The 25,694-nt window shown below is 41.4% G+C and overlaps 2 protein-coding genes across 4 annotated transcripts in view; one reads left to right on the forward strand and one right to left on the reverse strand.

The window, feature by feature from the left end:
- Positions 1-23,064, reverse strand: part of NUFIP1 (nuclear FMR1 interacting protein 1) — a 49,569-nt gene extending 26,505 nt beyond the window's left edge. The window contains exons 1-5 of the mRNA XM_003807667.6: positions 22,624-23,064; positions 15,669-15,751; positions 14,319-14,417; positions 13,487-13,549; positions 12,787-12,863 (exon numbers count right to left, since the gene is read on the reverse strand). Of these exons, the coding sequence (XP_003807715.2) occupies positions 12,787-12,863; positions 13,487-13,549; positions 14,319-14,417; positions 15,669-15,751; positions 22,624-23,035 (734 nt within the window). The 5' untranslated portion in view covers positions 23,036-23,064. The remainder of the gene's footprint in view (positions 1-12,786; positions 12,864-13,486; positions 13,550-14,318; positions 14,418-15,668; positions 15,752-22,623) is intronic.
- Positions 23,065-23,124: 60 nt separating this feature from the next.
- Positions 23,125-25,694, forward strand: part of GPALPP1 (GPALPP motifs containing 1) — a 43,902-nt gene continuing 41,332 nt past the window's right edge. Inside the window, exon 1 of one of the 3 annotated variants that reach the window (XM_034936670.3) lies at positions 23,125-23,341. In XM_034936670.3, coding sequence (XP_034792561.1) covers positions 23,254-23,341 — 88 coding nt within the window. In that variant the 5' untranslated portion in view covers positions 23,125-23,253. The remainder of the gene's footprint in view (positions 23,342-25,694) is intronic. The other 2 variants (XR_008620602.2, XM_034936669.3) reach the window with 2 other exon arrangements.

Raw genomic sequence — 25,694 nt, forward strand, 5'->3', positions numbered from 1 at the left:
TTCAAGCAATTCTCCTGCCTCAGCCTCCCGAGTAGCTGGGATAACAGACACCTGCCATCACGCCCGGCTAATTTTTGTATTTTTTGTAGAGACGGGGTTTCACCATGTTGGCCAAACTGGTCTTGAACTCCTGACCTCAGGTGATCCACCTGCCTCAGCCTCCCCAAATGCTGGGATTACAGGCGTGAACCATCACGCCCGGCCAAGTCTATCCAATTTCTTATGCAAATACATGCTAGGTATATCGAAGTTACCAAGACGAGGAGGAGACAGTTCTCAAAAAATATACATGGTGGCTCACGCCTGTAATCCCAGCATTTTGGGAGGTTGAGGTGGGAGGATCATTTGAGGTCAGGAGTTCGAGACCAGCTTGACCTACGTAGTGGAATACCATCTCTACTAAAATACAAAAATTAGCCAAGTGTGGTGGCAGGCGCCTATAATCCCAGCTACTCGGGAGGCTGAGGCAGGAGAATCTCTTGAAACCAGGAGGTGGAGGTTGCAGTGACCTGAGATCGTGCCACTGCACTCCAGCCTAGGTGACAGAGCAAGACTCCCTCTCAAAAAATAAATAAATAAATAAATAAATAAATAAATAAACAAATAAATAAAATAAAAAATATACTGTCTACCAGGAGGATAAGAAAAGCACACAAATAGTGATAACATAAGACAAAAGTACCCAAGAGGGTATAAAGATTGGGGGGTGGGGGTGGAATGGAAAGACTATATCTAATTGGAAAAATCCATAAAGAAAAGAAATGAAAGAAATTGGTCTTAAATGGTAACAGAAATCAGAGTGTGTTAAGTAGGCCAAACAATGCAAACAAACCAAGACTTCAGAAAGTGAAAGAGGCCGGGTGTGGCGGCTCACGTCTGTAATCCCAGCACTTTGGGAGGTCAGGAGTTCGAGACCAGCCTGGCCAACACAGTGAAACCCCATCCTATTAAAAATACAAAAAATTAGCTGGGCATGGTGGCGGATGCCTGTAATCCCAGCTACTCAGGAGGCTGAGACAAGAGAATTGCTTGAACCCAGGAGGTGGAGGTTGCAGTGAGCTGAGATCACGCCACTGCACTTCAGCCTGGGCGACACAGAAAGACTCTGTCTCACAGAAAAAAAAAAAGTGAAAGAGATATCTGGAGAATGACAAGTAGTTAATATGGTATGAAACACAGTTACAGGCAATCAGACTGGAAAGGGAGACTCAGGCCAAAATGTGTCTTGAATACCAGACTAGAAAGTTTATATCTAATTCAGCAGGTGATAGAGAGCCACAGAAAGTTATGAACAGGGAGAGATATGTACAAAGCAGTGATTAAGATGAAATCTGACAGAAGTGTGCCAGATGAACTGCTTTCTTTGTTTCTCTGCACAGCTGTGTGGAGATGCAGACACCAAACTTTCAGGAACAGGGCAATAGATTCTAGGAGTGTAAAAAACATAGAAGGAAGGGAACACAGCTCTCTACTACCCCGTCTGGCTGCTGATCAGAGTAAGTTTGGAGAAACATCAATAAATGTGTTCTGCCATTGCTTCTAGGACACTTCTCTACCTTCTGCCTTTTTTTTTTAACATTTGCAATACTGACTTGAATAGCACAGACAATATATAAAGCCTATGGGTGGGCCATACTGAAAGACAGGAATGGAAATGACATTGGGTAAGTGGTTAAGTAATCAGAAAAAAAATGTAATGAATTTCAATGAGGACAGTGTGAAGCAATATATATCCAGTCAAGAAAAATAGACTCCATAAAAAAAGATGATTAATGTACAAACTATAAATAAACATAAAAGGAAAAGATCAAGGTCATAGGAGATAAAAATCTGACAGTCAGCAATACATGACTACATTTTTCGAAAACAAACATAATCTAAGGTTATATGAAGTAGACTCTGGCACTTGTACGAGTGTGAAATCTTCCTCCAGGATACTCAAAAGCAGTCAGATAATCTCAGGGCACTGTGTCCAGTTCTGTACTTCTAAACTAAAGGAACACTGAGAAGAAAAAAAAAAAAAAAGACTTGGAAGGGATTCAGAAGAGACTCAAAGATGATTAATAGGATGAAAAATAAAACCTCCAAAGAAAGATGAAAGGAACTATTTGCAGCCTTTAAAAGAAGATGAGAAGTGACAATAAAAATAGTTTTACAGAGAGGATGGTCCAGTTGTTCTCAAACTGAAGAGAATATGCAGAAGTAGAAATGAGAAAAACAGTAATGATTTTTACAGGCCTCACGGTGGCGAGACATGTAACTCATAGCTACTCAACACCCTCCACAATTCTCAAATTTACTTATTACTTAAGTTTCTTCAACATTTTTGCAGAGTATTGCACACTCTTACCATGTTGGGCTATATGTTACATGATAAAATTTGGCACTACAGTGTACTATGTACCAGAGAGCAGATGCTAGGTAACTGCTTTTCATTGGTAAAGAATTTAAACTTGTTATAGCAAGTGGATTTTAGGTAAGATATAAGAAAGAGTTCCCTAAGTGAAACATCAAAGATGTGATGTGTAGAAACTCCTTTGATGGAAGCCTTTTAAAACAGCTAATTTTCTCTTTCAGGCAGACTGCAGTATCATGTTCCTAAAGGTAAAGAAACTTAACTTCCTAAAATTAAGTATCATGTTCCTAAAGGTAAGGAAACTTGTCTTCCTAAAATTAAGTATCATGTTCCTAAAAGTAAGATTAGAGTTTTAAAAAGTTGTAAGATTTTATTTTTCTTGGTGCTGAAATCAATAAAATCCTCTTCCAAAATTTATTACATTCTTATTTACACAGAATCCAGATATTTAAAACTAGAGAGAAAAACGGCTGCTAAAAAGCAAATTATCGCAAAAAAGAAAAATCAGAAACACAAGACCTAATTACACACATAAACAACAGTAGGAAGCCCCACTCCACCAACATGAAGCTGAGATAAATGAATAACGAAAAAAAAGGAGTTCTGATGAAGGAGTTCAGGTTCCTAAAGTACAAGAAATAACAAATCCAAAGACTATTGAAAAAACATAAATTATGTCTTACGTTGCAGTTACATACATGTAAAGCTTAGTCCAATATCTCCTGTTAGAGAATGGATAATATGAAGTTATAAAGACCGTGACAAGGGAAATTTTCACAGTTGGTTTTTCTATATTTTTATCTACTAAAATCATTTTCTCCCTGTACTTCTATCTTTCCTCAGTTCACTAAGAGGAAATGGTCCTGAAACTATGCTCTTTTCCTTCCTCTCTTCTTTCATTTTTTACCTCTTCTTCACCTTCCCCTTTGCCTATACCTTATGCCTCCAGTGACAATCTTTAAGCACTACAGAGCCAACACATGGGCAAACCGTCCTAACCATTATCTTAGCACAGACCATTCTGGTCACATTATTCTCTCCAATTTTTTCCTTATGCTCAAATCACGACCCATTTATTGGCTTTTCCCCTCTGCCAGTTCTATAAAACATAGTTACTCTTCCCACTCTCATTGAACCACAACTGCTTCCACACAAGCTACACTATTGTACTTTTCTTTCTGAACATCAAAAAGATACAGCATTCTTTAGAGCAGATCTCCTGTGTTGGAATTCTGCATGAACCAGGGAAACAAAAGGATTTCCTCAGAGCCACAGTAAGCGTTGAAATAAATTGTAAAACTACTCCACCTAGTGGACTCCCAGTCTGCTGTGAAAAATGTTCCACTGTTTCTATAATAAAAGCAAGGTTTTGGAAACAAACCTCTACCACTCATTTTCCCTAAAGCCAAATCATACAGCATTGGTACTGCATAGGACAGGAATTAAGAAAGAATCACTTTTTTTGGTGGCTTTTTTGGGGAGGTAGGGGAAAGGCTATTAATGGAAAGCCTTAAAAGTTATTAAATTAAATACACTCGGTACCCCTGAGTCTGACTAACCTGAAAAATACAGAGATGTAGAAGTAAAGACAAAGATGTACTTTTGTCAAAGATAAGGAAGCCATATGCCAAGCAAACCTTCAGTTTTCTTTAAGCTTTAAAATTCTTACTCTGTGAAATCTTTCACAAGCTTTTCCTAACAGAGCAACTACATAAAGACCTTATTTTTCCTGCATATCAAAGAATATAGTGGCTTCATCGGAAAGAATGTAGCTCTCACACAAAGATCAAATTCATGAAATAAGGACTATTCTGCCACACCAATGTGGAACTTACTCTTTTTAGGAGTTCAAGTAATATTTTTTAAAAATTGAGAATGACAGGAATGTAGAAAGTAAGTATATTTTTGTAACAGGTTTTTTTTTGTTTGTTGTTTTTTTATTGAGACAGTCTCACTCTGTTGCCCAGGCTGGAGTACAGTGGCACGATCTTGGCTCACTGCAATCTCTGCCTTCTGGGTTCAAGCAATTCTCCTGCCTCAGCCTCCCAAGTATCTGGGATTACAGGTGCGTGCCACGATGCCCAGCTAATTTTTGTATTTTCAGTAGAGATAGGGTTTCGCCATGTTGGCCAGGCTGGTCTCAAACTCCTGACCCCAAGTGATCTGCCTGCCTTGGCCTCCCAAAGTGCTGGGATTACAGGTGTGAGCCACCACGCCCGGTCCATAGTAGGTTTTTTAAAAATTGCTAGTGGGGATAGTATTTGTGCATTTTTGAGAAATCTATCAAACATACCAAAAGAAGAGCAGTATTTCCCATATCCTCTAATAAAATATACATACAGAAAAAATATATATGAACTCTTCAGAATATATTAAAGAGCAAGAACCCGAGAAACAAACTATGGAAGAACCTCAGATGAACTCAGCCAGTGCCCAAAGAATTTTCAGAGCACTTACTAAACAAAGCAACATCACAGGTATAAATAAACTTCATCCAAAATTGCCATCTTCACCCCATTTCCTCATTCTCTTTAAACACCTCTAAATTTCACAAACCTATAACCTCACTTATTCCCTCAACAGATTTTGCCCATTCCTCTTCCAAGGCACTTCTGCCTGCTGTCATAGCATACCTCTGGAAACCAGAGCTAGACTCTATCCCCTCAGCCCCCACCTGTCCTACATAAAAAGAGCCACCAGCAAGCCTATTAAATGCTTGCTCAAACCAATCCTTTATTCAGAAGGACAGAGCTGCTTCCAAAATTCGCTTATAGTTTTGAAATTCCACTGTGCCACCAAGAACTAAAGCAAACACTGCTAACTGACTATTCTCCCCCATTCCTTAACAATTTTGTTTCAGGCATCCCATCAACTCCACTGCCACTGAAGGTGGTCAAGCAGCCCACTTCTAGCCAATGAGATCCATATAAATTATCTCCTGGTTGGAAATAAAAACAAAGCTACTGTTTTCCCAGTGAAAAGGGGGGAAACTAGGCTACGTGTACCTTTTGTCTTTTTCTCTTCTTTCTGCCTATTCTGTGGCTTATTATTTGCATATGCAAGAACATTCTGGTGACAGGCAAGAGGAGAGCCGCCTACTCCGGTGCAACAAGAGACAGCCTACGTCCATGGTACTGTCATGCAGCAACAGCAGCCCTGGATTTTTTTTTTTTTTAACCTTGGGAAAATGACACCTCTTTGCACTAAGCCATGGTAGTAAGGTTGCCATTCCATTTCCTAGAGCATGACTAGCTAATGCAAGCACCACTGCACCCTACCATCTCCTTTTATCTGAATACTTTCCATGCTCAAATAGGCTTATCTTGATTTAAAACTATCCTCCTAAACAGTTTGGCAGTTTCTCATAAAGTTAAACATATGCTTACCATATGACCAACCAATCTCACTCCTGGATATTTATCCAAGCCAAATAAAACCCTATATTCAAAACAAAAACCTATACATGAATGTTTATGAAGACTTTATATAAAGGCTAAATACTGGAAACAACACTCAACTGAGAATGGATAAACAAACTGAGATACATCCATACTATGGAAAAGAGTAATACTCGGCAATAAAAAACAAACAACTGCTACATGCAACAACATGGATAACTTTCAAATGCAGACTAAAAATAAGTGAGTCAGATTAAAAAGGCCACATACGGTATGATTCCATTTATGTGATGTTGCTGCAAAAGTATGAATATAAGAACAAAAAATAAATCAGTGGTTGCCAGTGGGTGGAGGGGAGGCTGCCATCAGGGCATAAGGCAATTTTTCCAGGTGAAGAAACACTGTTCTATATCTTGATTCTGGTGGTATTTATATGACAGTATATATTTGTCAGAACTATCCACTAAAAAGGGTGAATTTCACTATATGTATAATATACATTAAGATAAACTGGGGGAGGGAGGCCTCTTATAGGAAGTCTTGAAAAACAAGTTGACGGCCCTCCCCTCCAAAAACTCAAATATCCCTTGACCAGTCAGGATTATCCCTACATAGCTAAAATTAATGCTTCAGTTACTTGTAGTCTTATGGCCACCTCATGTATATTTATTCATTTCACGCTACAGTGAGAACCTTAAAGGCAAGAAGTTACTTGTGTTTGTTTTTGGTGAACTCAGCCACATATAGCAAAATCTTTGTCCTTTCAAATACTGAATGTTTACCTCTAATTTTCAAACTAAACTATTGTCAAGAAGTTATGCAAAGATAAGCAAAATGTCTGTTAACATATATTCAAAGGTTGGTGAGATTTCTTGCTAACATTAGAAAATCAAACTAGTCTTCTATCAGGAACTTTAAATAAATACATGCTGCCTATGCTAGTTTTCATCTTCAAATATTAATGTTTCCAAAGTTTCTCTAGCCAGTGGAAATTTTTTCCTTTAATCATTTATTCACGAAACCACAAGAGGGCATAGTTCACACTCGTGTAGGGAAAAGCCATTAATACTTCAAAATACGGATGAATTTGGTTTGTCCCAGTGATGGTCTACCCTACCCTACATAGTGAGAATTTAATGTTCAAAACCACAGCAGTTTAAGTACTATTAGTTACACTATAATTTCCAAGCATAATTATTAATCATATCAAAATATTTCTGCCCAATTTCTCTAAAAACAACAAAGATACAGCTCAAACATGACTTATAAATACAAGTCTCAGTAAGACTTCTCCAACCACTTACTTGTGTGTACCAAAACAGAATTATACCCATAAGAAAAATATCTTCAAGCGCCATTTACACACACTAACATTTATAAGCATTCCCTATAACTATGGCACTATGGGATAGAAGCAGCCAGGTAAAAGTTGGTTCTTACATTTCAGAGCTCACACTTAATTCAAGAATAAAAGACACATATGCAAAGAAGTTCACCAACAGGGTCATAATAAAGGATATCTGTGCTAAAGAGGCAGAAAGGAGATACCATATTCAAAGAAGGGCAAGACATTTCTCTAGGCAGATGAGAAAAAATACACCCAAAAGTGGATGGATTTCAGATGAGCTAAGAGCAATGAGCAGAACTTTAAAGATGGAGTAGGTAAGATCTTCTAGAAGCGGCACCATGAACAAAACTAAAAGGGCGAAAGTTCACAAACCCTGTATGAGATATGATAAATAACAAGTTTGACTGAGACAAAAAGCCCCTATAAGCAAATAACGTGGAAATAATCAGAAAAGACAAGTAAAGCCCACATTATAGGATTCTGGTTGCCAGTTCTATGGAGTTTTATTCTCATAGGCATTTTAGCTGATTAAAAATAAAATCAGTTTAACAAACTTTTAAATTTTACACTACACAGTCATCTACATAACTAAGAAACATATGCATATCGTACATCTAATTTTGCACCACAAAACAACAAATACAAAGAAAATACCCTAAACTTCTCTTTGGTCAAGTCAACTCCTTAAGTCAGATAGCACTGCCCAAGTGTTCACTTGCAGACTACATTTCAATTGTGTGGTTTTCTTGAACAGGATGTAGCAACTGAGCCAGAGCTGGGATTTTGCCAGATGAGTGCAATGGAGGATAACGGAAGAAGGAAGCTGAGATATCGACAAGAGCAGCCGAAGTGAAACAGGCTGGGTAGGAAGTGAAGGAAGAAGGAAGATAAAAGAAAAACAAGGTAAAGAGGATGGGAAGCCTCAACTATTCCAAGCCCTGGTAGAGATGACAGTGAGCTGGACGGATGGAAAGAGGAGTATGTCCAACTTTAGAATCCAGGATGTGGTCATGAAAGTAAGTGGCTGAAACTGCATGAAGGTGAAGGGCACTGGAAATTTGTTTTGTTTTGTTTTTTTGAGACAAGGTTTCGCTCTGTTACCCAAGCTGCAGCGCAGTGGCGTAATCACAGCCCACTGCAACCTCAAACTCCTGGGCTCAAGGGATCTTCCTGCCTCGGTCTCCTGAGAGGCTTGGACTACAGGTGCCCACCGCTGCACCTGGCTAACTTTTTATTTTTGTAGATACCAAGGGTATCACTTGGTTGCTCAGGCTTGGCCGTTAGAAATCTGAAAGTGAAAAGGTACTGAATGAATTCAAAATATACACAATTCCACTGCAGCATCTAACATGCCAAGGGCGAGTGACAAAGGCAATCAATCCCTGGGGAGGGTGTGAGAATTGAAGACAGATGGCACAGAGCTCAAAGGAGAAAGGCCAAGGAGTAATCATCTGGAATCCTCATCAAGGAGGCCCTGTGTATGTCTCAACATCAGTCACTTTTAGTTTTTGTTTTATTTGACCTTTCCATCGCAATCTGCACTGCTAACCATATCTTCCTTCTCAAAATTTTCCCCTCCACTGGCTTCCAGAGGAAGTTTTCTTCTACCTCTCTGGTTCCCACTCAGCAGGCTTGTTGGATTTTATTCTCTATTAGACCTTCGGATGTTGGAAGGGCTCAAGGTTCAATATTAGGCTACCTTCTCTTTTCACTCTACCCTGTCTCTGTGGGGAATCTCTTCCATATTCCCAGTTTCATGACTCAAAAAACTATCTCCGGTCTAGTCTGGTCCAAGTCCCAATGCCTACTCAACATCTTCAAATAGATGCCTCAGGATCTCCTCAGACTCAACAATGTCCAACCCAATACCTCCAAACCCCATCCTCTTCCAGTGTTCCCCACCTCAGTAATAGGAACCACCTTTCATAGAGGTGCTCAGCCTAGAAACCTGGAAGTCTCCTAAAACCTCTCCTCTTCAACCTCACAATCATTTAATCCCCAAACACTGCCCATTTTCACCTCCCAAATGTTCTACATACACCTAGTTCTCTCCATCCCCACAACTGCCATCTTTGTAAAGCTTCTATTTTCTCTTACCTATACTCACAGTTCCTTGAACATGCTAACCTCTGTCTGACCACTAATCCCTGCCTCTCCTTATCTTTTCCTAGTTAGTTCTGAATTCAGCTACCCCTGCCTTTGTCATGAAACACCCTAATCTTCCAGACTAGATGAAGTCCCCTTCCTCTTATATGCTGAGCGAGGGAATAGCAGAGGATAGTGGGAGAGTGAAAGTGCTATAGACATCGTAGAAAAGAGTAAAGTTGGTTACCATTAATTTAATAGCAGTTCCACATTTCCCAGTTTAAATTATTTAATTTATACAACCACAAGATAGAAGAACCAAAGTTGGCAAATCAGGAAGTCACTTCAGACCTTCCCTATACCCTTCAGTAAACTCAAAGCTTCAGAAATTTAACTGTTTAGTTAGATAACTTTTAAGTTGCTTTACAATCAATGCTGACTAGTAACCACTACCATTCCCCTCAAGAGAATTAAACATTTATAAAAGGGACTGACACCAATAAGTTGAACCAACCTCTAACTGATCAAAGTCCAGGCTAAGTAGTAGGGGGAAAAAACAAAACCTAGTGTCTTAGCAGTTAGGCCACTTCCATCCCATCCAGCAGGATACAATCTTCCATACCATCGTCATCAGCTCTTTATAATGTACATATCAGAAAGGAAGTGGAGTTAACTTCTTGTTTGATTACTGCTCTATGCAAAAAATGAAAGAAGAAGGAAGGAAGGAGGAGGAGAAGAAAGGAGGAAGGAGAAGGAGAAGAAAGGAGAAAGGAGGAGGAGGAGGCGAAGGTGAAGGTGAGGAGGAGGAGGAGGAGAAGGAAGAGGAAGAAGAGAAGAGGAGGAGGAGGAAGAGGAGGAAGAGGAAGAAGAAAAAGAAGAATAACAACAACAAGAGGAGGAGGAAGAAGAAACAACCAATAGATAGAAAAGAAACAAGCAGAACAAACAAAACATTTTTTAAAAAGTCCAGCTACTTGGGGAGTGGTGTCATGAGGAGAAAACCTTGTATCTATAAAGAAGCTACCTACAGAAGCCAAGGAACTTCAGATACCGTGCTTCAAAATTCCTATGTCAAACTACTTCATGGTCTCAGTCCATTTTATGTTGCTATAACTGAATACATCATAAGATTGGATAATTTATAAAGAAAAGAAATTTATTTCTTACAGTTTTGGTGGCTGGGTGGGAACTCTCTGCAGAGGCCCAAGGCAGCAGAGGGGCAAGGGGGCTCACAGGAGACAGGCAAATTGATCTTTATAATTGACTCACTCTGATGATAACAAGCCCACTCCCTTGACAATTCACTATCCTTTAATCCATTAATCCACCAATCCATGAATGAATTAATCCATTTATGAGGGTTCTGCCTTCACGACCCATCACCTCCCAAAGGTTCCCACCTCTCAACACTGCCACACTGGGGACCAAGTTTCCAACAAATGAACTTTTGGGGGACACATTTAAACCACAGCATGGTCCACACTCCTTCAACTTCTAAGTTTGACCTTGCAATTGGCTAAGGCTCCCTTATCACTGCCAAGGTTAAGTATTCCCACACTACACTGTTTAAGTACTTCAGTCAACAAATATGTATTTCTCACATACTAAATTCTAGGCACTGTGCAAAGCACAGCAGAATCAAAGATGTATAAGACCAGGGCCAACTACAATGTAATGTGACAAATGTACTATGGTTGTATAAATAAGCTATGTATTTGCAAAGGAGGTAGTAAATAATGCTTTAGGGTAGTGTGTTTCAGGGACTGGCAACCAGCCAATCCACACACACCAGAGTAGAAATCAACTACGTCACTAAGCATGATATTTAGTTCAGCTGGTATTTTTTCATTTTTTCTTATCAACAAAGGAAGTAATATACTGATTTACATTCTGGTACAAGCTCTTTTGTTACAGACTGGCACTCTGGTAGCACTGACATAGAGGTGGTGAAAAGTAAGGAGACAGTAGTAAGTCAGGCAACCTTTAAAACAAGCCTACACGATAAGTAAGATTTTGCCAAAGAGATCAAAGAAAAAGGCATTCTAATATACTCTACTACTGGTGGCCTAGATTCCTTCATTTGCTAGCCACAGATGCTCTTGAAATGCTATATTATGTCCACCAAGTCCCGTTGACTGGTTGGACCCGACTTGTTTAAAAATTGAATTCCTCAGCTGGGTGTGGCGGCTCATGCCTGTAATCCCAGCACTTTGGGAGGCCGAGACAGGTAGATCACTTGAGGTCAGAAGATCAAGACCAGCCTGGCCAACATGGCGAAACCCCATCTCCACTAAAAATACAAAAATTAGCCAGGTGTGGGGGCGCACGCTTGTTATCCCAGCTACTTGGGAGACTGAGGCAGGAGAATCACTTGAACCCAGGAGGTGGAGGTTGCAGTGAGCTGAGATTGCGCCACTGCACTCCAGCCTGAGTGACAGAGTGAGACTCTGACTCAAAAAAAAATTGAATTCCTCTAACTGTCCCTTCACCCTTATCCAACTCTTTCCTTTGTACACAGTATTAATACCTGATACATTTTTGTTGAATTATATTTATTCTCCGTTCTGAATCTTCGTGCTTCTGCTGGTCTTCCTCAGAATTACCTCTAAAGCCTTAAAGGGCAGCATCTAACTTTTTCACAGAAGAGTACATCTGGCACATCACCACCCATGACAGTGGATTTAAAGTGAACCTTAAACTAAGGTGAGCCAAGTACAAATGTAACCTGCTGCTCATAAGAGTCTGAAGTATCTTTCTTGCCCTTTAAGGATAGTTGTTCTTGTTTTCATCCCAGGCTCTCTTCATTTTTTAATTCCAGGAAAAGAGCAGTTGACTTTAAAAGTGCAACTGATCATTACAGTAGTTCTGCATAGTCTTCTGCTTCAGGATGAAGTGTTCTAGTCTTTTCTGAGAAGGTAGTATAACAGTGCCCTAGTGGAATTTCAAGTATATTACAGCTAGACATCAACTAAACTTTCTTCCTTAGTAAGTGTAAAACCACAGGTTACATGGTGATGCTCAAATTTCTTTAATCATAGGAATGAATTCCTGATCTTCTCATTGTTAAGAACAAGCACCTGTATCTCTTATCCTTAGCACCTGTGCATCTTATTTAGCGGTAAGCCTGGGATGAAAACAAGAAGAACTATCCTTAAAGATCAAGAAAGATACTTCAAACTCCTTTGAGCAGCAGGTTACATTTGTACTTAGCTCACCTTAGTTTAAGGTTTCAGTTTAAATCCACTGACATGGGTAGTCATGTGCCAGATGTACTGTTCTGTGATAATACACTTCTGTATAATACACTTTTTGGTAAGAGTACCCACCCATTATTGCCTCAACCACTGAACATCTGACAGGTGACATGCAGTAGCCCCCCTCAAAGAGCAACATACAGTCCCATTATGACACATTTGCTACTTAAATGAAGAGTTCTTATTAGGTCTTCCTAAAACTACGTTCAATAATAGTCTTATATAATATGCCTTATGGTCCTCTTCCCTAGTTCCAACATTCTAAGGGAATTCAATGAATTTAACTACATTAATAAGCCTTGTCACAGTAAAACAGTTATTTCACCAGTTCCGAACTCTACTCACTTCCTTCTTTCTTCCCTCCACCGTGCAATTTCCTCTGGAGTGTCTAACTTGATCTTCTTCATGCCAGGAGCATGCATCTAGGGGGAAAAAGCCTGCTGAACATCAGGAGGCAATATCATATGCTTTTGACTAACTTGGAGACTTTGTTTCTACAAGTAAACTTATGTTGGACACAATTTTAAAACGAAGTAAGCAGGTTGTATCTATTTGTATTATAACTTTTCCTTTAAAGGAAGAAGAATCTATCATGTATTTAATTAGTGCTATTAATAGAGGGAAAAGGGGTAACATAATTTTGATTACAAAGTAGATATGCCACCCATTCTCTCAAATGACATTAAACACCCAAATGAATGACTTACCAATCAAAACCTAGAGAGGCCACTAAAGATATGAGTAGACGTGACAATCTGTAGCAGCATGGTGTAGTAAAGCAGTATACAATTTGGAGTCAAGAAACTGAGGTCCAAGAATCGATTCTCAGGCCTTGGGCAATTCATTTTTTAAAATATTTTAAATGGGGCCAATATAAACAACCATAGTTGTTCGTGAGGAAAAAGTTGAATAAATGACGTCAAAATCCTTACAAAGTACTCCATTAGTGCTACCTATTATTAGGTATATAAATGAACAGTTGTGAAGATAACAGATCAATACAAAGAGCATGTATTTAAAAATAGGATAAAAAAACAGAACTTACATTTCTCCAATGGAACTGGACAATCTTCTCGTGTGCAGTAAAAGAGCAATCTACTTCAGGGCACTATGAGTTTTTAAAAGAAAAAAAAAACTATTTAACAAATGTTTTCCATGTTAAATTTACCCCACTATACATACACAGACATATTCTGGCTGTATTACATAGTTATCCCATCTGTATAGTATTATCTCTGCATACAAAAATGACTCCAAAACAGGGCTGCCTTTAGGCAAAGGAATGACACTCTCAGAGTATGTGGCACAATAATGTATCTTATTTACTTCTCCATTTGAGCAAAGGCATACATCAATAAACCTGTGAAATGTTCTTAATTCCTAAAGTTGAGGGGCATTCCCAAAAACAGAAAAAGAACCTTTCAAAACCAAAGGCTTCCTTTTTAACCTTTTAAACATTTTGGTTAAAGTTTTCTAGATAGTACCTGACAAGGTGTGGACCAGCCTTTGAGGGTGATAGGCACAGCCACATTACACAGTATGGTTTAATGGTCAAGGGCAGACTTAAAGGGGAAAGAACTCATTAAGATGCACAAGGTAACTAGAGGAGAGGACAGCCTCTTCCCAAGCAGTAGAGGTACACACATACAAAAAGCTGCCAGAGCTCCCTTCTTTGCTACCACCTTACCTCGTCCCTGAAGCAGTGGGATCCCCACTTTCAAACCCCAGGGTCACTGCCCCTAACTGTCAAGTTGTCAAACTATATCTCTACGGAAACTATAAACTTTAAAGGAAAACAAGCTTGGCATTTCTACCAAATATACAGACAGAAGAAGCACAATTGCTACATCAGTTTCAGGACAACTAAGAAAACCTACTTTTGTATGTTCAGACATGTGTTTGTCATACTTTTCTTGATTTTTAAAACCACGATCACAGGTATCACAAAAAAAGTGAAAAACTGGTTCCTTTCTTTTCTGCAAACAAAAACAGAGAGGAATTAGGCTTTTGGTGAAAAATCTGTAATCAATAATAAAAACATAACTATCATTCTAATAATACACACTTTGATGTTTCCAATAACCCTTTCGTGTGGGAGAAGCTTGTGAGTATATTTCCAATGAAGAGATTATTCTATTTCTTTCTTTCATTTTGTTTTTAACAAATATATTAGTGAAACCCAGGCATAATTTTAAACTTTTTTAATCCAAATAGTGCTAATATAAATTATGAGCAGATTGCAAATTGGTTATCTAATTAAGACTCAGTACAGAATATGTTGAAATGATCTGAAAATAAATAGAATAAAAACAGCAGCTCATCTTTTAGAAAAAAATAACTACAGCTGACCCTTGAACAACACAGGTTTGAACTGCAAGGGTCCACTTATAAAAGGATTTTTTTCAGTAAATATATTGGAAAATTTTTTTGGAGATTTGTGACAATTTGGAAAAACTCACAGATAAACCACATAGCCTTAGAAATATCAAAAAAAAAAGTATGTCAAGAAAGTATAAAATATATGTGGACACCATTTCATTTCTATATTAACCGACTATTTATGTTATTGGTAAGACTTCCAGTCAATAGTAGACCATTAGTAGTTAAGTTTTAGAGGAGTCAAAAGTTACACACAAACTTTTGACTGCACCTCTAACTGTTGCGTTGTTCAAGTATCAACTATATGGCCAGGCATGGTGGCTCACGCCTTAATCCCAGCACTTTGGGAGGCGGAGGTGGGCGGGTCACTTGAGGTCAGGAGTTCGAGACCAGCCTGGCCAACACAGTAAAACCCCAACTCTACTAAAACTACAAAAATTAGCCAGGTGTGGTGGTGCGCACCTGCAGTCCCAGCTACTCTGGGAGGCTGAGGCAGGAGAATTGCTTGAACCCAGGAGGCGGAGGTTGCAGTGAGCCAAGATCGTACCACTGCACTCCAGCCTGGGCGACAGAGTGAAACTCCGTCTAAAAAAAAATAAGGTAAAATAAAAGTATCAAATATATATCTATTTCTAAAACCACAGAAAAGAAACAAAAATTTAGTTATGTATTATTTTTGAATCCCAATTTGCTACATTCATGTTTAACCATAAAATTCCTTTTTATAGCAAGGCTCCACTGTGTCAATAATGGAAGCAAAACACTGAAGACAGTTATGACAGAAATGCAAGATATGAAACAGTAACATAGGGACCAAGGGGTCAAATTCAAGAACATCTTTCAAATACCTTTTTTTTCTGTTTTCTACTGGGAGGTAAGCTGAAGTCTGTGAATTTTGCATCATACTTTCGTGGATAATAAGAATTTTTAACTAAAAAAAAAAAGATCCATAAATGTTTGCAACAATGTAATTATTTAAATTATAATTAAATTTTATCTACTACAGCATGTTACAAATATTTCAGTAAAAACACTAGTAAACTACCCTTCTAGGAAGAATACTAGTTCAAACAAAATAACAAAGATTAAGATTAGTCTACCAAATGACTATTTTTCAAACAAAGAAAGACTGGTGTGATTATATGTCCACAGAAACTTTAGGCGTCAAAGTGCAGAAATGGACAACCTAACCTGATGAAATTCCTTCGGTTATTTCAAATATTAGAAATGTAACCAGTAAAATCCCCAACACTGCTCCTTCAGCATCAATTTCGCACCAGGAAAACAGAACCTTGTGAAATATATCTCCTCTCAAATCCCACTGTATTTTTCCATTCTTATTACCATGCCCCAAGTCAGAAGTTCTGATCTTCCACCAGATTACTCCTATATTGTCTTCCAGTTCCTAAGCCCCCTCTTCCAACAAACCTTACATACTGACACCAAAAAAAAAAAAATTCTCCAATCCTGTCACAACCTGGCTCAAAAATTTGCATATGGGCCAGGCGTGGTGGCTCATGCCTATAATCCTAGCACTTTGGGAGGCTGAGACAGGAGGACTGCTCAAGGCCAGGAGTTCATGACCAGCCTGGGTAACCTCACATGACCCCATCTCTACAAAAAAATTTAAAAATTAGCTTGGCATGATGGCATGCACCTGTAGTCCTAGCTACTGTGGAGGCTGAGGTGGGAGGATCACTTGAGTTCAGGAGTTTGAGGCTGCAGTAAGCTACGATCATGCCACTACACTCCAGTCTAGGCAACAGCACAAGACCCTGTCTCTGTCTCTTTTAAAAAAATTATTCTTTGTATAGAGATGGGGTCTCACTATGTTGCCCAGGCTGATCTCACACTCCTGGGCTCAACCGATCTGCCTGCCTCAGCCTCCAAAGTCCTGGGACTGCAAGCGTGAGCCACCATGCCCAGCTGACCCTGTCTCTTATTTTTCTTTTTTTTTTTGGCGGGGGAGATGCAGTTTCGCTCTTGTTGGCCAGCCTAGAGTGCAGTGGCACAATCTTGGCTCACTGCAACCTCTGCTTCCCAGGTTCAAGCGATTCTCCTGCCTCAGCCTCCCGAGTAGCTGGGATTACAGGCATGTGCCACCATGCTCAGGTAATTTTTGTATTTTTTAGTAGAGACAGGGTTTCACCATGTTGGCCAGGCAGGTCTCGAACTCCTGACCTCAAGTGATCCACCTGCCTCGGCCTCCCAAAGTGCTGGGGTTACAGGCGTGAGCCACCGCACCCAGCCCCCCGTCTCAAAAAAAAAAAAAAAAAAAAGTTGAGGGAGGGGCTGGCATGATGGCTCACATCTATAATTCCAACACTTTGGGAGGCCAAGGCGGGCAGACCACTTGAGCCCAAGAGTTTGAGATCAGCCTGAGCAGCCTGGCGAAACTCTGTCTCTACAAAAAATACAAAAATTAGCCAAGCTTGGTGGTATGTGCCTGTAGTCCCAGCTACTTGTGAGGCTGAGATGGGAGAATCACTTGAGCCCAGCAGGTTGAGGCTGCAGTGAGCCATATACGTGCCACTGCACTCCAGCCTGGGCCACAGAACAAGACCCTGTCTCAAAAAGCAATAATAATAAAGGATGAGTTTGACCTTCTCTCACTCTCTCTCACCATGTGATGCCTTTCTTGATGTCACCATGCAGCAAGAAGGTCCTCAACAGCCCCTTGATCTTGGGCTTAACCTCAAGAACTATGAGCCAAATAAATTTCTGTTCATTATATATTACCCAACAGGTCATACTCTGTTATGGCAGCATAATAGGGACTAAGACAGCTTCCTAGAGACCTTCCATGGGATTCTAATTTATTTTCTTACCCTACCCTTCCCCATACTTTTCACATACTCTGCTTCAGTCACACCAGAACCCTGCAATCTCCAGAACTTGCCTTGTACTGACACCTCTTTCTCTACCTAGGAAACATCTCTTCCCAAATTCTATACATCTCCTAAGACACTTCTTCCAAAAGCTTTTCCCAATTTCCTCTACATTCTGAAATCAGCTATTATATGCCTCTATCATCAGTCACACTGTATTTTGATTCATACTTATAACATATCTCATCTGACTCAGCCAAGTTCGTATTTCCAGCATCTGCCATACAATAAACACTAACTGTTTGGGCCAGGTGTGATGGCTCATTCCTGTATTCCCAGTGCTTTGGGAGGCCAAGGCAGGCAGATCACTTGAGGTCAGGAGCTCGAGACCAGCCTGGCCAACATGGTGAAACCCAGTCTCTACCAAAAATACAAAAAATTAGCCAGGCGTGGTAGTGCGTGCCTGTAGTCCCAGCTACTCAGGAGGCTGAGGCAGAAGGATCCCTTGAATCCAGGAGGTGGAGGCTGCAGTGAGCCGAGATGGTGCCACTGTACTCCAGCCTGGGTGACAGCAAGAGACTCTATTTAAAAAAATAAATAAAATAAAATAAAAATGAAACACTAATTGTTCAGATTCAGTTTAATGCAGAATTGAATTTTTTTTTATTATTATACTTTAAGTTTTAGGGTACATGTGCACAATGTGCAGGTTAGTTACATATGTATACATGTGCCATGCTGGTGTGCTGCACCCATTAACTCATCATTTAGCATTAGGTATATCTCCTAATGCTATACCTCCCCACTCCCCCCACCCCACAACAGTCCCCAGAGTGTGATGTTCTCCTTCCTGTGTCCATGTGTTCTCATTGTTCAATTCCCATCTATGAGTGAGAACATGCGGTGTTTGGTTTTCTGTCCTTGCGATAGTTTACTGAGAATGATGACTTCCAATTTCATCCATGTCCCTACAAAGGACATGAACTCATCATTTTTTATGGAATGCAGAATTGAATTTTATGCAAAGTTGGAGAATGGTTTTAAGTTAACAATCTTGTAGCTTGAAATATGATCTATATGGTGTCAACACCCAAATTTATAGCTCCAGCCACAAATCTCCCCTGAAAGTAGACTAATAGCTAAAAGCCTATTCAATATCTCTACCTGACACAAATATATTCCAACTTTAATTCCTGGACTTCCTTCCAAATCTGCTCCATCCACATTCTTACCTATCTCAGTTAATAGCAACTCCATCCTTCCAATTGTTTGGCAAAAAAACTTTAAATTATCCTTCTCTCCTCTTTATCTTGCATCCCATATATCCTATCTTTCAGTAAATCATGCAGTCCCCACCTTTAAGGTATAAAAGCACATCTCATTTCACTGCACTTCGTTTTACACAGCTTTTTGCAAGCTAAGGGTCTGCGGCAACCCTACATCAAGCAGGTCTATCAGCACCATTTTTCCAACAACAATGTGCTGTCTTTGTGTCACATTTTGGTGATTCTCGAAATATTTCAAACTTTTTCATTTTTATTACGCCTGTTATACTGATCTGTGATCAGTGATCTTTGATGCTACTACTCTAATTGTTTTGCGACACCATGAATCGTGGCCATATAAGATGGTGAACTTTATAAATGCTGTGTATGTTCTAACTGCTCTACCAACCGGTGGTTCTCCTCTCCCTCTCCTCAGGCCTCCCTATCCTCTGAGACGCAATATTCAAAAGTAGGCCAATTAATAACCCTATCATGGTCTCTAAGTGTTCAAGCAAAAGGAAGAGTCACATGTCTCTCATTTTAAATCGAAAGCCAGAAATGATTAAGCTTAGTGAGGAAGACACGTTGAAAGCTGATACAAGCCAAAAGCCAGGCCTCTTGTGCCAAACGGCTAGCCAAGTTGTGAATGCAACTACTGAAAAAGGGTCTCACTGTCAGCCAGGCTGGAATATAAAGGTGCAGTCATAGCTCATTGCAGCCTCAAACTCCTGGGCTCAAGGGATCCTCCTGCTCTGCCCTCCTGAAGTGCTGGGATTACAGTCGTGAGCCACTGTGTCTGGATGAAAAGTTCTTGAAAGAAATCCACAGTGATTCATAGATAGTGATTCCTCTAATGGATCTGAGCAAAGTAGATTAAAAACCTTCTAGAAAGGAGGTTTTGATTCACTATTCAAGATACCATTAAGAACATTCATGATTTATGGAAGGAGGTCAAAAGATCAACATTAACAGGAGTTTGAAAGAAGAAATTCCAACCCTCATAGATGATTTTGAGGAATTCAAGACTTCAGTGGAGGAAGTCACCTCAGATGTAGTAGAAACTGCAAGAGAACTAGAATTAGAAGTGGAGGGGCCAGGCGCAGTAGCTCACGCCTATAATCCCAACACTTTGGGAGGCTGAGGTGGGTGGATCACGAGGTCAGGCGATCGAGACCATCCTGGCTAACATGGTGAAACCCCATCTCTACTAAAAATACAAAAAAATTAGCCGGGCGTGGTGGTGGGCGCCTGTAGTCCCAGCTACTAGGGAGGCTAAGGCAGGAGAACGGCATGAATCTGGGAGGCAGAGCTTGCAATGAGCCAAGATCGAGCCACTGCACTCCAGCCTGGGCAACAGAGCAAGACTCCATCTCAAAAATAAAAAAAAAAAAAAGAAGTGGAGCCACAAGATGTGACTTGCTGCGATCTCATGGTAAACCTTTAATGGATGAGAAGTGGCTTCTTATGGATGAGGAAAGAAAGTGCTTTTTTGAGAAGGAATCTACTCCTGGTGAAGATGCTGTGAACACTGTTGAAATGACAACAAAGGATTTATAATATTATATAAACTTAGTTGATAAAGTAGCCTCGACTTCCTGGGCTCAAGGAATCCTCCTGCCTCAGCCTCCCATGCTTCTAGGACCACAGGCATGCCACCACGCCTGGCTAATTTTATTTTTTTTGTAGAGACGGGGGTCTCACTTTGTTGCCCAGGCAGGTCTCAAACTCCTGGGCTCAAGCAATCCTCTTGCCTCTGCCTCTCAAAGTGCTAAGATTAGGCTGGGTGCAGTGGCTCACGCTTGTAATCTCAGCACTTTTCGGAGGCCAAGGAGGACGGATCACTTGAGGTCAGGAGTTCGAGATCAGCCTGGCCAACATGGTGAAACCTTGTCTCTACTAAAAATACAAAAATTAGCCAGGCATGATGGCGGGCACCTGTAGTACCAGCTGCTCGGGAGGCTGAGGCAGGAGAATCACCTCAACCTGGGAGGTGGCGGTTGCAATGAGCCAAGATCACGCCATTGCACTCCAGCCTGAGCAACAGAGACTCTGTCTCAACAAATTAAAAAAATAAATAAATAAAGTGCCAAGATTATAGGTGTGAGCTACCCTGCTCAGCCTAAAGTATTTTTTAATCAAGGTATGTAAGTTGTTTTTTAAGACATAATGGTATCGCACACTTACTAGACTATGGCATAATGTAAAAATAACTTTTTTGCCCCATAGGATCTGCAGGAAAACATAACTTTTACATGCAATGGAAAACCAAAAAAAAAATAATTGTGTGACTTGCTTTACTGCAGTGGTCTGTAACTGAACCCACAAGAGCTCCAAGGTATCCCCAGATCTAGAATCCGACTACTTCTCACCATCCCTTGGGCTTCACCCTGTTCCAAGTCTCCAATATCTCTTGTTTAGAAAAGTAACTACAATAGCTTCCTAACTGGTTTCCCTTTCAGTCAGTTCTCACCAACAGACACATTAATCCTCTTAAAACGTAAATCAGATCATGTCAATCCGCTGTACTACCCACCTCACAACAGTAAAAGTCAAAGTCCCACGATCTACAAAGACATACCAGGTCTTACCCTCTTCCCCCATCTTCTACAATTATACTCCAGACTCAGTCCTCTGTAGCCACACTGGTTCCCATTCTGATGTATAGCTTCTAAGCCTCAAGACCTTTGCACTTGCAGTTCCTTCTGCCCGTACCCCTATTCTCCCAGTTGTATGCATGGCTGTGATCCCTCACCTCCCTGAAGTCTTCGCTCATATGTCACCTTCCTTATGACTAACAATGACATTTAAAACTGCACTACCTGGCCCGGCGTGGTGGCTCATGCCTGTAATCCCAACACTTTGGGAGGCTGAGGCGGGCGGATGCCTGAGCTCAGGAGTTAGAGACAGGCCTGTCCAACACGGGGCAACCCCCTTTCTACTAAAAATATAAAAAATTAGCCGGGTGTGGTGGCGTGGGACTGTAGTCCCAGCTACTCAGGAGTTTGAGGCATGAGAATTGCTTGAACTCGGGAGGCAGTGGTTGCAGTGAGCCTCTCTGCAGAGACTGCATAGGCTGGAGTGAAGTAGATCGCGCTACTCTTCACTCCAGCCTGGGCGACAGAGCGACACTCTGTCTCCAAAAAAAAAAAGAAAAAAAGAAAATCCTGCACTACTTACCATTCTTCTTTGTTTTATCTCTCTCCATGCCACTCAACCTTCTAATGCACAATATTTTATTTTGCTTATTGTCTGTCTTCCTACACAAGAGATATTAATATTAAGCTCCATAATATTTTTTGTAAGTTCTGCTCACTGCTATATACCCAGATTCTGGTACATAGTCGGAATTCAATAAATAACTGCTAAATGGAATTAACAGTCAACAGGAAAACATTCTAGTCAGACATATTTTGAGAACAAAGGATTTACAATATTATATAAACTTAGTTGATAAAGCAGCCTCGACTTCCTGGGTTCAAGGAATCCTCCTGCCTCAGCCTCCCATGCATCTGCGACCACAGGCATGCCACCATGCCTGGCTAATTTTATTTTTTTTATAGAGACGGGGGTCTCACTTTGCTTTGAGATACTAATGACCAGACTCCAAGAGTGCAGAGGCAAGGCAGAGTAGAGAGAGGAAGCAGAGAAAGGGGAGAGGAAAGAACGGGGGAAAAGGGTAAAGGGGTCGACTCACGTGGAAAAATGCCTACCTGCAGGGTTGAAGGACTTCTGATGCCGAGGAAACCTATCAGAAGACTGTCTCCAATACCACGATGTGGAAGCATGGAAATTCCAAGGCTGGCCGCTGGGTTGAGGCTGAGAATCAAGGGGAGACTGGGCGTCGAAGGGGGGTTGCGCCCCGGGAAGAATCTGGGCGTCGAAGGGGGGCGGAGCCCCGGGGAGAGACTGGGCCTCCATGGGGGGCTGCGACTCAGAGGAAGGCTTTGACCCGGCTGCGGGAAGCGAGGACGTAAGCGGTGGTGGCGGTGGCGGCAGCATTGCCCAGAACATCCAGCTGTCCCGCGGCGGGGCAGTGTCGCTCAGGGGCCCTAACGTGGGAGTCAGCTCGGGAGACGCACGCCACCCGATAGGAGTCGCGAAATCACTAGTCGGCTCAGCCATACCACCAGCGGGTCCGGAGTCTAGCACGCGACTGTGGAGCAAGCATTAGGCGTCACTTCCTTTACCGTGAACTACACGGCTCAGCCAACCACAGGCTTTACGTCATTTCTCGGCGCCGGGAAACCTGCCATTCTTCGCTGCTGATCGCGGGATTCTTTTTGGATAGGGTTGACGTTCGTGGATAGACTCATATCTGTGACCAGTGTCCGCCACCGCGGATGGCAAGAGACCTGATCGGACCGGCCCTGCCGCCCGGCTTCAAGGCCCGCGGAACAGCGGAGGACGAAGAGCGGGACCCGAGCCCTGGTAAGCGGCGGCGTCTCCGCTGCCCACCAGGCCCATCTACCCCCTCCCTGGCCGGGCCCTGCTCGCTGAAGAAAGTCGGAGGCCTAGGAGGGCGGAGGAGTGGGGAGTGGGCGCGGCGTGACCCGAGAGAACTTTTCTCTTCCCAAATAGTAGCAGGGGGGAGGAGGCTGGGGGACCCTCCTAGAAACGAGGTTTGGCGTGGTTTGGCTTCGTGATGACAATACATTCTCATTTAGCCTTAATATGAGCTGCACGTTGCCCTAACTGACTGATACCCACTCAGTCATTTAAGCCGTATAAGAAAAAAACTATTTTCCCATGTTGCAAATGGGTACGCCCAAGCCCATGCCAGTGTCTAGATCATACTGCTAGCAAGTGATGGAGCGCGACTTAGAAGGAAGCGGTTCTCTTAACCTCTGTGCCATATTGCCTTCTGATTACAAGAACCTTGCAGATCCTGTTCTCTCCAGCCCCCGACCTGCCTTCCTAGCCTCTCATTCTGTTATTGCATCTGACAAACACAGCCCAATACTCAATCCAGTCTGAGTTGCTGCGCAATTCCTTAACGCTCTAGGCTTCTGGGCTTCCTCTGGTTGCATTCCTAAACATAACTGACAAACTTCTCCCCATCCTTCAAGGCCCAACTTAAATGTCACACCAATAAAACCTTTCCAGATTCCCCGAAGCATTGTCATGCCTTTCTTTTTGCCCTCGTGTTTTTTCCTAATTACATTGCATATTTAGTACACTGTATTTGAATAATTTGTCGATATAATCTGTCTCCACCATTGCACTATGGTCTTCTACCTGAACACGCAACAGGCACTTGGTATATACGAAACGAATGCTTCTCGGATTCCGGCATGCATACCTATCTGCTTTAATGTTTATTCACATTTGTAGACTAGCACCGACACCCAGTTGGAGAAGAGTAAAGCTGAAAGAGTAACCCTGCCATTTCTGAATCTAATTTTTCTTCCTGGTCTACCTGGAGGCTATGTTTCTACTACAGGCCCCTTTCCAATATAATTTCTGTCATAACCACTTTAAAAATTATGCCTTCCAGCTGAGCGAGGTGGCACAAGCCTGTAATCTCAGCACTTTGAGAGGCTGAGACGGGGCGGATCACTTGAACTCAGGAGTTCGAGACCAGCCTGGCCAACATGTTGAAACCCCATCTCTACTAAAAATACAAAAATTAGCCGGGCGTGGTAGCAGGCGCCTGTAATCCCAGCTGCTCTGGAGGCTGAGGCAGGAGAATCGCTTGAACCCAGGAGGCGGAGGTTGCAGTGAGCCGAGAGTGCCACTGCGCTCCAGCCTGGGCGACGGAACGAGAGTTTGTCTCAAAAAATAAATAAATAAAAGTAAATGTGAAAAATTATGCTTTCCTTCCTGTAGGAGATAGCTTTAAAAAAATAAAATAAGGCCAGGTGCGGTGGCTCACGCCTGTGAACCCAGCGCTTTGGGAGGCCGAGGCGGGCGGATCACGAGGTCGAGAGATCGAGACCATTCTGGCCAACATGGTGAAACCCTGTCTCTACTAAAAATACGAAAATTAGCCAGGCATGGTGGCACGTACCTGTAGTCCCAGCTACTTGGGAGGCTGAGGCAGGAGAATTGCTTGAACCTGGGAGGCGGAGGTTGCAGTGAGCCGAGATCGCGCCACTGCACTCCAGCCTGGCGACAGAGTGAGACTCCGTCTCAAAAAAAAAAAAAAAAAAAAGAAAGAAAGAAAAAGAAAGATTCTTCGTATATATTTGTTGAATGACTTCTCTTCGTCAAGCACAATATCTTACACGTAGTGTGTCATTTTAAACACATAATCTCCCCTGCTATAATTCCATTCCCTTCATAACCGCCTAGAGGGCTGAACCTAAAACAGTTGCCAAAAAATCTGCATATATCATTTTTATTTCATCTATCTGGATTTTTAAGAAGTTTGCCAGTACCAATGGCCTTCACATCCACTATATCACACCATAGAAGCTGCACTTGGACCATCTTCCAGTTATTACCTGCATCACCACCCCTCCTACAACCAGAGGGTAACTGCTTCCTTGATTTATAGCATCACAGATTCGTTTTGCATGTTTTCTCTTTCATAACTGGCTTCCTATCTTGGTACTACATTACTTTGTGAGATTCATTCATGTAGATTAGCATTATTATAGATTGTTGAAGTTCATAATCTGGTCTTTAAACAAACAATTATTATAGGTTGTTTCTTTACATTGCTATATAGTCATCCATTAGATGAATGTTCTGCAATTTATCCATTTTACGTTGGATGAACATTTGAGTAATTTCCATTTGGAGGCTGTTATAAAATGTGCTGCTATGCAGTGTAGTATAT

The sequence above is a fragment of the Pan paniscus genome, chromosome 14 (genome assembly GCF_029289425.2).
Source record: "Pan paniscus chromosome 14, NHGRI_mPanPan1-v2.0_pri, whole genome shotgun sequence".
In the NCBI taxonomy this organism is placed as follows: Eukaryota; Metazoa; Chordata; class Mammalia; order Primates; family Hominidae; genus Pan; species Pan paniscus.